This window comes from Podarcis gaigeae, assembly GCF_964106915.1.
Source record: "Podarcis gaigeae genome assembly, chromosome: 9".
In the NCBI taxonomy this organism is placed as follows: Eukaryota; Metazoa; Chordata; class Lepidosauria; order Squamata; family Lacertidae; genus Podarcis; species Podarcis gaigeae.
Genome location: NC_139685.1, coordinates 75,276,324 through 75,289,466, shown reverse-complemented (window position 1 = coordinate 75,289,466; position 13,143 = coordinate 75,276,324). Strand labels below are relative to the sequence as shown.

At 45.4% G+C, this 13,143-nt stretch overlaps 1 protein-coding gene across 1 annotated transcript in view; it reads left to right on the top strand.

Annotated features, from left to right (window-relative positions):
* DNAAF9 (dynein axonemal assembly factor 9) overlaps positions 1 to 13,143 on the top strand; it is an 81,309-nt gene that overhangs the window by 20,728 nt on the left and 47,438 nt on the right. Inside the window, exons 5-8 of the mRNA XM_083756371.1 lie at positions 3,100 to 3,196; positions 6,904 to 7,010; positions 8,302 to 8,379; positions 12,297 to 12,395. Coding sequence (XP_083612497.1) covers positions 3,100 to 3,196; positions 6,904 to 7,010; positions 8,302 to 8,379; positions 12,297 to 12,395 — 381 coding nt within the window. The remainder of the gene's footprint in view (positions 1 to 3,099; positions 3,197 to 6,903; positions 7,011 to 8,301; positions 8,380 to 12,296; positions 12,396 to 13,143) is intronic.

Below are 13,143 nucleotides of genomic sequence, written 5' to 3'. Positions count from 1 at the left end.
TGCTTATTCCACAGTTCTTGCCATTTGGATCATTTTGTGAGAATACAGAAAGGGAAGAAAGAGACCAAATAATTGAGTCTGATTCTTGATCCTATCTGGTGCTTATGCTGCAATTCTCAAGTTTCTCAACAGCTGGGACACAGGACAAATACATGTCAGCAGAACAATCCTTTCTTGCCTTGGTAGCTGCATCAAAACTCCATTCAGGGTGGCTGAAACATCTCTTTCCTGTCAAAATAACCCCAGTGCTGCAGTTAAGTGAGCACTCTCAACCTGTGGCTTAAATACTTGTCTTTTGGCCAACACACCAGACACACCCAGCTTCTAGGGCTGTGTGTGATCTGAAGTCCGACCCGCTCATTTGTCATTTGGGATTTGTAAAAGAACCTTTCCGGAATAAAACTTCCGCAAAATGCCTTGGGTGCACGCACAGGGCTCCCCGCTCTGCATGGCCCACAGGAGAGAATAAGGAAGCTTCTGCACACCTAGGAACTGGTGGGTTGTGGCACCAGTTGATCTCCTCCTTGGCAAGGACCTGGAGGCTTCCTGCAATTAGATTAAGTGAAGCACCTTTCACATATTCACAGTGCTTTTGCCTTTGAAGCCTGGTGGTTCTGGACCGAAAACCATTACTTGGAGCCAGGCTCATTATGTTCTAGTGCTGCACCTGATGAAACCAAACAGCTCTCCAGGTCTGTTGGGATTCAAACGCCCACAGCCTTCAGGGTGGGCCTCCCTCCTTTATCTGCATATATACTCTCTCGCTCTCTAGATTATCCAGCCCCTCCCTTAAAACCCAACAGTGCTGTTCGTTCTTTTGTCCTGTGATCTGGCTCTGCCGCTCAGAGAGTGAGAACAGAACATGATCTGCATAAGCGTGTTGTACGTTCTGCTCGTCTGAGCCAAGCGCACCCTGTGGTGTCTGTTCCCAGTACATTTCTGAGCACAATTCAAAGCGTTGGTGTTGAGCCCTAAATGGCCTCAGCCCTGTATACCTGAATACCTGTATACCCCTGTCGTCCAGCCTGGACATTGAGGTCCAATTCTGATGTTCCCTCACTGCGAGAAGTGAGGTTACAGGGAAGCAGGCAGAGGGCCTTCTCAGCAGTGGCACCTGCCCTGTGGAACGCCCTCCCACCAGATACCAAGCAGATGAATAACTATATAACACTTTAGAAGACATCTGAAGACATCCCTGCATAGGGAAGGTTTTAATGTTGGATGATTTATTATGTTTTTTAAATATTTTGTTGGAAGCCACCCAGAGTGGTTGTTACAGTAACAAACAGTAAACAAAATCATTTAAAAAACCACAAACCTGAAAAACAATTTAATCAACACAGTTTAAAACTCAGCTGCTATCTCAGTGTTTCTTCCTTCTACCAACCATACATTTTAATGTTCTGTAAAATAACTGGGTGGCATTCAGTGAAATTTTACTAACAGTGGACTCAGTGACTTGGTCACGTTCGATAATTGCGGTGAGCATACTCTGAGTAAAACTCAGCTGAATGCCACCCATTATTTATTGTAACTTAATTGTTGTAGTAGTAATGTAACGCAATAGTTTTCTGCAGAGGGCTGTATTCTGTTGGCTGCTTCTGTCTCCTGTTCCAGGAGAGAGATGCCTAGAGTCGATCTGTGAGCTCCTCTTTCCCACTCAAGTTTCATATGTTAATGATTTAGGTCACTTCCATACCATGTATTCAACACACTCTTATCATACCATCATGGCTTCTCCCATGGAATTCTGGGAACCGTAGTTTTTTAAGGGTGCTACTTTGCTTCAGGCTTTCCAAATTTGGCAATGCCTTGAGAGTGAGCAGGACCCCTCTCTGGTTGCTGGGTTTTGTTTTACAAGCACTTTAGAAATTACTGGTGCAATTACTGTGTTTTGTTTCTTGTTTTCTCATATGCCGCAAAATAGGCACCCATGTTGGGCTGAACCAGTCAGCTTTTTGCAATTCAAATCTTTCTCCTGTGCCTCTTCTCCCCCACTCTGCCTGGTGCTACACCACATGGTTTTTTAAGTGGGCCGACTGGATAATGATGTACTAACCACAATGAAAACGAGTTCTTTCATGGAGCTTTGGCACCCGCAGAATAGAGACCCAGCATATGATAGGCATATGATTTAACCGAAGAGACTCCCAGTGTTCCCCTGGAAATGGCAAACAAGCTCTTTTTGCCTTTATCCTTTCTCTTTAAAACAACACCATTAACAGCCCCAGTAAAATAATTCATTTTATACGGCAGTAGGCAATGTTCACAAGGCAGTTCTGAGCTTTCAAGTTGCCCTGAACTCCTCGGTTGGGGGTCGGAGGGAAGAAAAAAGAAAAACATTGTTGTGCATGAGAGAAGATTCTTGAGCCGTGCCTACAGCTTGGTCTGTTTTCCAGTCTTGAGAAGGTGATAACAGAAGAAGCTTCTTTCAGATTAAACTGCAACAGAATTAGTGCTCTGGACTGAGCTCATAACTGACGTGCATTTTGCGTATGGCTGCCATGGCTTTGAGTTGGTCTCTGCTGACTTCAGGGAGAGCCAGTGCAGCACAGTGGTTAGAGTGTAGGACCAGGACCTGGGAGACCAGAGTTCAAATCCTCCCTTGGCCTTGAAGCTCACTGGGTGACCTTGGGCCAGTCGCTGCCTCTCAGCCTAACCTACCTCGCAGGGTTGTTGTGGAGATTAAATGAGGAAAGGAAGAACAATATACGCCACCCTGAGCTCCTTGGAGAACAAGGTGGGATTTAAATGCAATGAATAATAATAATATTTGCCGTGAGCTTGCAGGCACCATGTTCACAATGGAACGTGGGTCAGCTTTTCCTTGCACAGTGATTGCTCTTGCTTCACTTTATACAAAGCCGTCCCCTGCTGGCTTCTGTGCTTGTTATCAGTGTGAACATGGTCTTTTCAGTCCAAGATGGCCATGCTTGAACTACAGTGTGGATTGACTAAAGATGACGACTGCTGTGAGCTGAGAGCGTTACAGGCAGAATAAGAAAGGCATTGCAACATGGGCATTATTTTCCAGATCATTGGGCAGTGGTTAGAGTATTGATTTGCCGGGTTTTCTTTCTCCTGGTCTGTTTCTTTTAGTACGAAGATGAAGAGGCTGCAGAGGAATTCAAAATTTCCAGCTTCGTAGACATGGTGCGTGACTGCAGTCGAATCGGCATTCCCTTCAGCTCACAAGGTAGGTTTGAAAAACCTACTCTCACCTTGAACAGCAGTACACGACGTACCAACTCCACAGTTCTATGCTCCTATAATACTTTTAAGTCAGGGAAAGGGGAAAATGAGTAACTGGGGTCCATTATTTATATTAAACATGGTATGTGTAGTTCAACAAACAAAGCTCTCTGTGTGTGCCACATGAGGAGTTCTTCCATGTAACTCCTCCTTTATGTGGGGAAAGAATAGGCACCCTTTTTAGAACAGGAAACAAACCTTCCTGTTAATTATGTGAAGCTGGGATATGAAGCCAAAGCACAGTCTTGATTTTGTTTTGCTGGAAATAACCAGCAAACACGCTGATGCAAGAAAGCTGCAACAAGCATCTTGCTTGTAGTTCCATTAAAGAAAGAAAGAACTATGAACAGAGAGGAGTATATTTATAGTTGCATCAACTGTGGGTTTCCCCAGCAACGGGCTTCCCCTGGTGACCATCCTAGCTATGGGGCTGAGCCACTGAGCCTGCTCCAATTCCTCGCTCCTGTTTTTTCAAAACTTGGCATTCCACTGGTCTCAACGAAAGGCGTTTTGGCACCCTTGGGGGGAAGACAGCTGCTTTTTGTAATGGTCCAGGGAGCATTTGAGCAAATGCCTGGAATACAGTGTTGTGCTGGATGATGTTCATTTTTCAGTAGGGATTTTTTGTACAGTCATTTTCTCTCTCGATGACTTGTATGCCGCACCAGTTGTCTGCTCTTTGTCCTGCATTGGATTTTGAGAAATACCTGTGAAGTTCATGGGAAGTGTGCACTATAAAAAAAAAAGTTACAGAAAAAAAGTACAGTGGTACCTCTGGTTAAGTACTTAATTCATTCTGGAGGTCCGTTCTAACCTGAAACTGTTCTTAACCTGAAGCACCACTTTAGCTAATGGGGCCTCCTGCTGCCTCCGCGCCACAGGAGCACAATTTCTGTTCTCATCCTGAAGCAAAGTTCTTAACCCAAGGTACTATTTCTGGGTTAGTGGAGTCTGTAACCTGAAGCGTATGTAACCTGAAGCGTATGTAACCCAAGGTACCACTGTATTAGGAATCCTCAATTTCAGAATTAATAATAATAATAATAATAATAATAATAATAATAATAATTTATTTGTACCCTGCCCATCTGGCTGGGTTTCCCCAGCCACTCTGGGCGGCTTCCATAGAAACCAGAAAACACTAAAATATCATACATTAAAAACTTCCCTGAACAGGGCTGCCTTAAGATGTCTTCTGAATGTCAGGTAGTTGTTTATCGTTTTGACATCTGATGGGAGGGCCTTCCACAGGGCGGGCGCCACTACCGAAAAGGCCCTCTGCCTGGTTCCCTGTAGCTTTGCTTCTCGCAATGAGGGAACCGCCAGAAGGCTCTCGGCACTGGACCTCAGCGTCCGGGCAGAACGATGGGGGTGGAGACGCTCCTTCAGGTATACTGGGCCGAGGCCGTTTAGGGCTTTAAAGGTCAACACCAGCACTTTGAATTGTGCTCGGAAACATACTCGGAGCCAATGTAGGTCTTTCAAGACCGGTGTTATATGGTCTCGGCGGCCACCCCCAGTCACCCGTCTAGCTGCCGCATTCTGGATTAGCTGTAGTTTCCACATCACCTTCAAAGGTAGCCCCACGTAGAGCGCATTGCAGTAGTCCAAGCGGGAGATAACTAGAGCCTGCACCACTCTGGCGAGACAGTCCGCGGGCAGGTAGGGTCTCAGCCTGCGTACCAGGTGGAGTTGGTAGACAGCTGCCCTGGATACAGATTTGACCTGTGCCTCCATGGACAGCTGTGAGTCCAAAATGACTCCCAGGCTACGCACCTGGTCCTTCAGGGGCACAGTTACCCTATTAAGCATCTTCTAGTTGAGTTGGCCTTAGACTGCAGACTTAAATTACTGAAGTTACATTGGCACTCAGTGGTCTTTCAGATGGTGATGAAACCCAAGAGGCAAATGATGCCTGCTTTTCCAGGTTAAATAGAAGGGGAATGGAAACTTGGCTGCTGGACTCCTGACTGGAACTGAGCTGGTCTCACCTGGCAAAGGCATCTCAGTCCAGAACATGCACAAACTTAGCAATTCCTCCTTGCTGAGGACCTGGCAACGCAATGCAGCTGCGTTCTGTGCAGATGTGTCACAATGTAGGAGAGGGTCTGTGTTTTAAATGGGGAGACTTCCAAGTAATTTTTAATATGGCAGCCATAAGGAAAAACTATGGAGTCATGCCTCAACAGCAAAGAAACTACAAAGGTAGTCCACAATAAACAATTGCTGCAGTATTCTAGATTTAAAAGCGTTCTTTATTGGAAATGAGATATGCATGTAAGCAAAAATGAATAAATAAGCCCAAATCTTGTTTTTTGCCACATTTTTCTAACCTCGTAGGAAGCTGCTTTCTACTGAGTCACAGTATAGTGGTCAATATAGCAAGGTATTGTCTACACCAGGGATGGGGTGCTTGGCCAACCTTTTGGGAGCCATTTTAAGTGATGAGCAGGCCAGAGTGCTGCAGCAATGGACGTAACTCTTCCTCTTCTACAATTGGCACCATTTTGACCACACACACCAGCGGGTTCCATACACAAACATCACCCTCTCTTCACCCTCCATCCAAGCAAGTTAGATGCGTGATCACAGTTGAAGGCTGCATCCCAGGCGGCCATTTGAGGAGTGTGTGGAGAGAAGGATGTTGACCAAGGGCTGGGCAGAAAGGCCTTGGGGTGTGTGATTGCTTTTGTCCCCCTAGGCCAGAGGGTTCCCGGCCTTTGGTGTTCACTGACCAGCAGCAGCTCTTCATAGTCTTGGTTGAGGGTCCTTTGCAAACTTTCATAGAGATACCAGGGATTGGAATTGAGATCTTATGCATTCAAAGCAGCTCCTCTGCCAGAGATCTAGGGCGCTTCTCCAAGGGTGGGGAATTATATTTCCCCCCTTTAAGGAGAACATTGCCTAGTGCATTATTGCATTTACTTCCACATCCTCTTTGTCACCAAGGGGCATCCTGTGTGTCAGCTTCATGCTCCCACACATACTCACATCCTAATCCCATGATCTTCTGAATATATTGATTCAGCAAAATGCAAAACGTTAGGGTTTTCCCCATGTACAAATGCTTCACCCTGTTGAAAGGTTGCATTTATTTATTTTCATCTTTAAAGTGGTTAACATGGTTGCATGGGGACCCTGCGGTGCAATGGGTCAGTGTGTCTGACTGTTAACAGGGACAGCTCTGTGATTCTAGGAGTACATCTTCATTCTGTCTTCTCTGTAAGACAGAGTTGTTCTGCCTGGCCTTTGGCTTGGAGCGAATTTGATTCCCTCCCTCCCTCTCTTTCTTTTTTCTTTTCCTTCTCCTGCTGCGATGAGGCTACATTTTAATATTTTAATGTTTCAATATTTTAATGTTGTATTTTAATTTTGTTTTTAAGTTGTAATCATTCAACTTGTTTTTATTATTGCTTGTAAGCCTCTCTGAGCCCGGCCTTGGCTGGGAGGGCGGGGTAATAATAATAATAATAATAATAAAATTTACATAATAAAAATCTTTATATAATAACCAACAGAACTGCATCAGCAAGGGAACCCTCTCGACATAAGCAAAACCATTTCATTAATATACATGGACAGTGCTGCAGTTGCATAACAAAAGCTGAGGAATTGCACACCCACCCAAATAAAATTGCTTTGTTTCTTCAGGACATCTGCAGATATTTGACATGTTCATTGTTGAAAAGTGGCCAATCGTGCAGGCCTTTGCCCTGGAAGGAATCGGCGGCGATGGCTTCTTCACAATGAAATATGAGGTAAGAGGCTGGAGGGAGGTTTCCTAGCTGAACAACAAGCCCATCACGAGTCCCCCTAAGCCAGGACTTTTCTCCCTGCTGTGGTTCATTGGAAAGATTGTGACTGGGGAAGAGTTATTTCATCATCATTGTATTCCAGAGCACCTCTTCATTTTATTATGGAGTCCCTAGTTTCAGGCTCCACACTTCCACAGCATCTTCCTGTTCTTGTTTTAATATATATATTATTTTACTTTGTGTAAGCCAAAAGCACGGGATAGGAATCTTGCGTTGCTATGTCTTGAGTATGCCACCGTTCTCAGGAGTGTCCGCTGAACAATTTTTGCAACATCTGTCTTGGAAACCCCTGTGTTATGCTCTCCTTTTCCCAAACCGAGCAACTGAGAAAAACCCTAGTAAAAGAAAATTAGCTTTTATTGTTACTCTTCCAGATTGCACAGTTAAACTTTCATCTCTGTTGCGAGCTGCCGGGGCTGTTGTCTGCCGTGGCCTCAAAGGGAACCTATCCGTGTAATAGTTATTTTACAGAAACTGCCGGGTGCTGAGTGGCACAACGGCGCTTCACGTTCATGGCACTATTCACCAGCCATAATGGCATATTGTGAACGTTCCCAGTTGAATGGAGTCTCTGTGAATGGAGATTGTGTCATACGGGGCAACTTCTTTCCAAACGGAACGGAAACCAAGCGCCTTCTCCTTAAGCACTTTTGGTGACTGCTGTGTGTTCTTGCTGCCCCTTTCAATCATCCTAGCCTTGTTGCCTGCTTGGCCTTGGGAAGAACTGTAACGCTTGAGCTGCCTTCCCCAACCCGGCGCCCTCCAGATGTTTGGAACTATAATTCCCCGTTCCCAACCCAGCTGTTGAGGAAGGCAGTGTTTGAGAATAGAAGGCCTCGGGCCTGTATACCTGAAGGAGCGTCTCCACCCCCATCGTTCAGCCCGGACACTGAGGTCCAGCTCCGAGGGCCTTCTGGCAGTTCCCTCATTGTGAGAAGTGAGGTTACAGGGAACTAGACAGAGGGCCTTCTCGGTAGTGGCAACCGCCCTATGGAACACCCTCCCTTCAGATGTGAAGGAAATAAGCAGCTATCCTAACTTTAAAAGACATCTGAAGGCAGCCCTGTTTGGGGAAGTTTTTAATATTTAATGCTGTACTTTTTTTAACATTTGATTGGGAGCCGCCCAGAGTGGCTGGGGAAACCCAGCCAGATGGGTGGGGTATAAATAATAAATTATTATTATTAAAAGCACGAAATGTGCAAGCCCCTTTCAGAACTCTCTCTCTTTGCAGCTGATGGATGTCAGCGTGGACCTGTGGAAAACTTACAGCAAGATCGATCCTGTTTCTCTGGAGAGTTTACTTTACGAGGTAATGTGTCAGACTTTTCTTCCCCTCCACCGCCACCCCCAAGGCAAATCTGACAGAGAATAATAAGCCCATGGTTTAGTTATTTAGATGTATGGTTGCATGGATGCTGGTATTCTGATGGTTCATCATGCTGTGGTTTATTCGGTTTCCCTTTTAACATGTTTAGAACTAAAATGACTTTCTACAGGAAATGGCTTTTGTGTGAACCTTCAGAGAAGCCTAGGGTGCCCTGGGACATGCCGTGTGAACTGACCCCACCCTACAGAGTTCCACAAAGAGCTAGCCAGGCCCATTGGGTATCAGTGTAAACTCAAGAGTACACACTGCATCATAGCTGACGCTCACCTGTTACACACATGACTGGGGAAGATCAGCGGTAGTAAGCAAGCTCTCTCTTGAGAAACTGTGTCCCCGCTTGCGGATGATCTTAGCAAGATGCCAAACTTCTGTGGTTCTGAGAAATGCTCAGTCATTTCTGCATCCCATAAAATGATGTTGGGTCAGTTCAGATGTCATGAAAAACCATAGTTCTTTCTCTCCCCCCCCCCCCATGATTGCAGTGAGTTTAGAGCTTTGTGCTTCTCCCGTTCTGTTTCTTCACATCTGTTTTTATTAGCCTCGGTTTAGGGTTATTTCTGAACCAGTGTTCAAAACTCCCATTGTTCTAGTTCAGGGCTCAGCAACCTTTTTCAGCTGTGGGCCGGTCCATCGTCCCTCAGACCTTGTGGGGGGCCGGACAATATTTTGGAAAAAAAAAAGAATGAATTCCTATGCCCCACAAATAACCCAGAGATGCATTTTAAATAAAAGGACACATTCTACTCATGTAAAAACACACTGATTCCTGGACTGTCCGCGGGCCGGATTTAGAAGGCGATTGGGCCACATCCAGCCCCCGGGCCTTAGTTTGCCTACCCGTGTTCTAGGCGCATTTTGCAACATGGAATTTCATTAGCACGAGCAGTTTCTGAGCTCTGGGCGCAGGACCGCATCCAAGATTTCAAGTTAAAACTCCAGAGTGGAAGGAAACGAGGACCTTTTTCTGCCTCCCCACTTCCAGCTGCTCTCTGAAGACTGGAGAAAGAGACCCTCTTAAGAATATTAGAGGGGTGGGCAGGGGAAGGACTAGACCATGTGAAATATGAACATAATATTTTAGCTGCGGTTCATTCATTTTCAGCTCTGTATTCTCGTTATTCAAAAAGCGCGTCTGTACATTCCGTTGTTGCGCCCATAACCTCGGTTTAAGCTGCCATTTAGCTCCTCGCTTTCATATCTCAGTTTCTTACACTGTTCGGAACCCCACACTGTGGTTTGTTGAAAGAAGCCATCTTAGTAATACATGGTTTTAAATTGTCTTGTTTCAAACGAGTTTGTCATGTTCAGATACAGAGGGGGAAAGCTGCTCATCGCCTCATGACCGCACTGGGGAAGAGTGGGGAGAGGAGCAGCAGTTGAGCCTAAGGCCTCGCGTTATCTCATTCCCGTTAGGATCAATCGCGTTTTATTGCGATATCTGAATCGGCTCATTGTGTATGTACCCTGTGGCTTTGGCCTCATTACTCCCAGACAGCATGGGCAAAGGCCACTAGGAATGCCTTGTGTGCAGAACTTTTTGGAATGAATGAGATCCTGTGCAAAACCACAGAGGGAGACGTCACCAGTGATCTGTTTTCTTGCTTTCAAATCTTGCTGATTGTGTGACTAAGCCTTTCTACCTCTCTCCCGCTTGCCACAATGACCTTTGCATAAGCTCAGAGCATTCAGGGTGCGTGTTGGAGCTGCATTGCTGTTTTTTCTCCTTCAGTTCCACACATGCAATGATCCTTGCGCTTTTCTTAAAACGACTTCTGCGAACCCAGGGGCCTGCCTGAACTCTTTCGCCTTCTCATTCCAGTGTCTTAACAGTCTGGGCAGTTTTGCATGTGAAAGAGTGGCTGTTCTTAAAGAGGGTTAAAAATCATCTTCTTCTTTGGTGATCACTCGTAGCCAAGTAAGATTGTCTTCCATAAACACGGTTTTAACAATGAGTCCTTAAGTGACTGTGGAGGCCAATTCTGGACCCACAAGTCCTTCCACAGTGGGGACATTGGTTTCCAGGCGGGAGTTGATCATGGTGTGGATTTGCCAAGCATGTCTTCCTCTTAGCACGTTTCTCCCTTGCGTCCTGAGTTCGAGTGTCTTCAAAGCCCATGACACCTTTGGTAAAGGCTGTTCTCCAACTGGAGCACTCGCAGCCCAGTGTTTCCCAGTTGTCGGTGTTTATACTACATTTTTTTAGATTTGCCTTGAGAGAGTCTTTAAACCTCTTTTGTTGACCACCAGCATTACGCTTTCCATTTTTAAGTTCAGAATAGAGTAGTTGCTTTGGAAGACGATCATCAGCCATCCGCACAACATGACCAAGTCCAACATGCAGTGTTGAAGAATCATTGCTTCAACACTGGGTTAAAAATGGACCTTGGCTGACACACAGTGGCCGTTGGTTGAGTTGCCTCTTCCTTTTTTAAAGAACAAAAGCACTCTTTGCACAGAGCTGTGTGGGCATTTTTATAGGCGCACATATACCATTGCCATTCAAAATGCCACCGTGCAGAAGTCACAGGTCTGTTGGTCATAAGATACAGAGTTCTCACGTGAAGCCCATAACGATTTTGCACAAACTCAAATGTACTTGAATTCTTTCAAAAGCAAAAGCTACAGTTATTGGCCTTCCCAACCCTGTAGACTGCCCTGCCTTTTCATTTTTGCGAAACCTTCACGTTCTTGCTGAACAGTGCTCTTCCTCTGAGCTTCCATCTGTTCATATATTTTATTTTATTTTAAATAGGAAGGCGAGAGCCCCTTTCAGGAGGTCCTTTAGACCTAATCTGACTTGCTATCTTTCTTGTTTTGTTTTGTTTGTTTTCCTATGTGGTGGTTTAGGGGAGTCATAGAGTTGTAAGGGGGGACGCGGGTGGCGCTGGGGATGCGGGTGGCGCTGTGGGTAAAACCTCAGCGCCTAGGGCTTGCCGATCGCATGGTTGGCGGTTCGAATCCCCGCAACGGGGTGAGCTCCCGTCGTCCGGTCCCAGCTCCTGCCCACCTAGCAGTTCGAAAGCACTCTTAAGTGCAAGTAGATAAATAGGTACCGCTTTCTAGCGGGAAGGTAAACAGCGTTTCCGTGTGCTGCGCTGGTGCTGGCTCGCCAGAGCAGCTTCGTCACGCTGGCCACGTGACCCGGACGTGTCCACGGACAGCGCTGGCCCCCGGCCTCTTAAGTGAGATGGGCGCACAACCCTAGAGTCGGACACGACTGGCCCGTACGGGCAGGGGTACCTTTACCTTTACCTTTAGAGTTGTAAGGGACCCTGAGGGTCATCTAGTCCAGCCCCCTGCAATGCAGGAATCTCAGCTAGATCATACATGACATAATAGAATCCTAGAACTGTATAGTTCAAAGGTGAGGAATGTTGGTTTTCTCTTAAAGGGAAAATACTAGGTATAATATAAGGATGCCTAAGATCCAGGTTTGGGGCAAGTACTCTTTGCTAAGAGAACCCTAGTCAAGATTTAAAATTACAAAACATGCAGTGTGGAAATATAGGCTGTTAGACCTTTAAAATATCCCCATTTCAGTTCTTTCCAAAGTTCCCCTCTTCCCTTACTGGAGAAAGTAGCTATTTGTTTGGTAAGTTATAAAAGGTTTACTTACAAATTCTTCAAAGGTCATATTCATGTGCTTTCCTATACAGCAGTTAGAAGACATAGGCAGTAAAACTTATGTTCCAAATTGGTGAATGTTTCTAAATTATTTGTCTAGAAACACTACCCCCTGTTTACTCTGTTTAATTGGATTTTTGTATGACACAGACTCGGTCACAGATGCAGAGTAAGCTCCTTTAACAAACTGACGGCTGATGTGTTTCTCTCCTCAGGATTTGATGACTTTCGAACATCAGTGGACCAATTTCTTTGCCAATTTTGACACCGAAATCCCTTCCATCCTGGAGCTGTCAGAGTCACAGGCAGGAGAGGTTTGTATCTCGTTACACGAAAGGCGAAACTCTCTTTTTCGGAAACCCATTATTGGGGGGGAGGAGGAGGGGGGGCTTTTTGCCATTGTCACCCCTCAACAATTGAGACAAAGAAATCATTGCTGATCTAGAGCAAGTCACCCAGAGATCTACCAGTGGACTGTAAGTCTAACCTTCTGCCCACCCCCGAATTATAGTGCACATATAGTATTTAACTAGTCTTGGTAGGGAAGGGATTTAGCTATCATACATCACTGGGAAGGGGATCATTTAAGGGAGTTACTATGTTGGCCTGCCTCTAAATCTTATAAGTTCCATTGATTGCAGCTAAAGTTTTTGATTTCTAATTTGAAAAAAAACAAAACACTAAAATGCAAACTATGTGGGGAAAATTGGGGGGGGGGTTTTAAAAAATCACATTTGCTAAAATAACATGGGCAAGAACAATATGACTCTCTTATGCAAGGGTTAGCAAACTTTTTCAGCAGGGGGCCAGTCCACTGTCCCTCAGACCTTGTGGGGGGCCAGACTATATTTTTTTGGGGGGAAAACAATGAATTCCTATGTCCCACAAATAATCCAGAGATGCGTTTTATGTAAAAACACACATTCTACTCATGTAAAAACACCAGGCAGGCCCCCACAAATAACCCAAAGATGCATTTTAAATGACACATTCTACTCATGTAAAAACACGCTGATTCCAGGACCATCCGCAGGCTGGATTTAGAAGGCGAATGGGCCACAT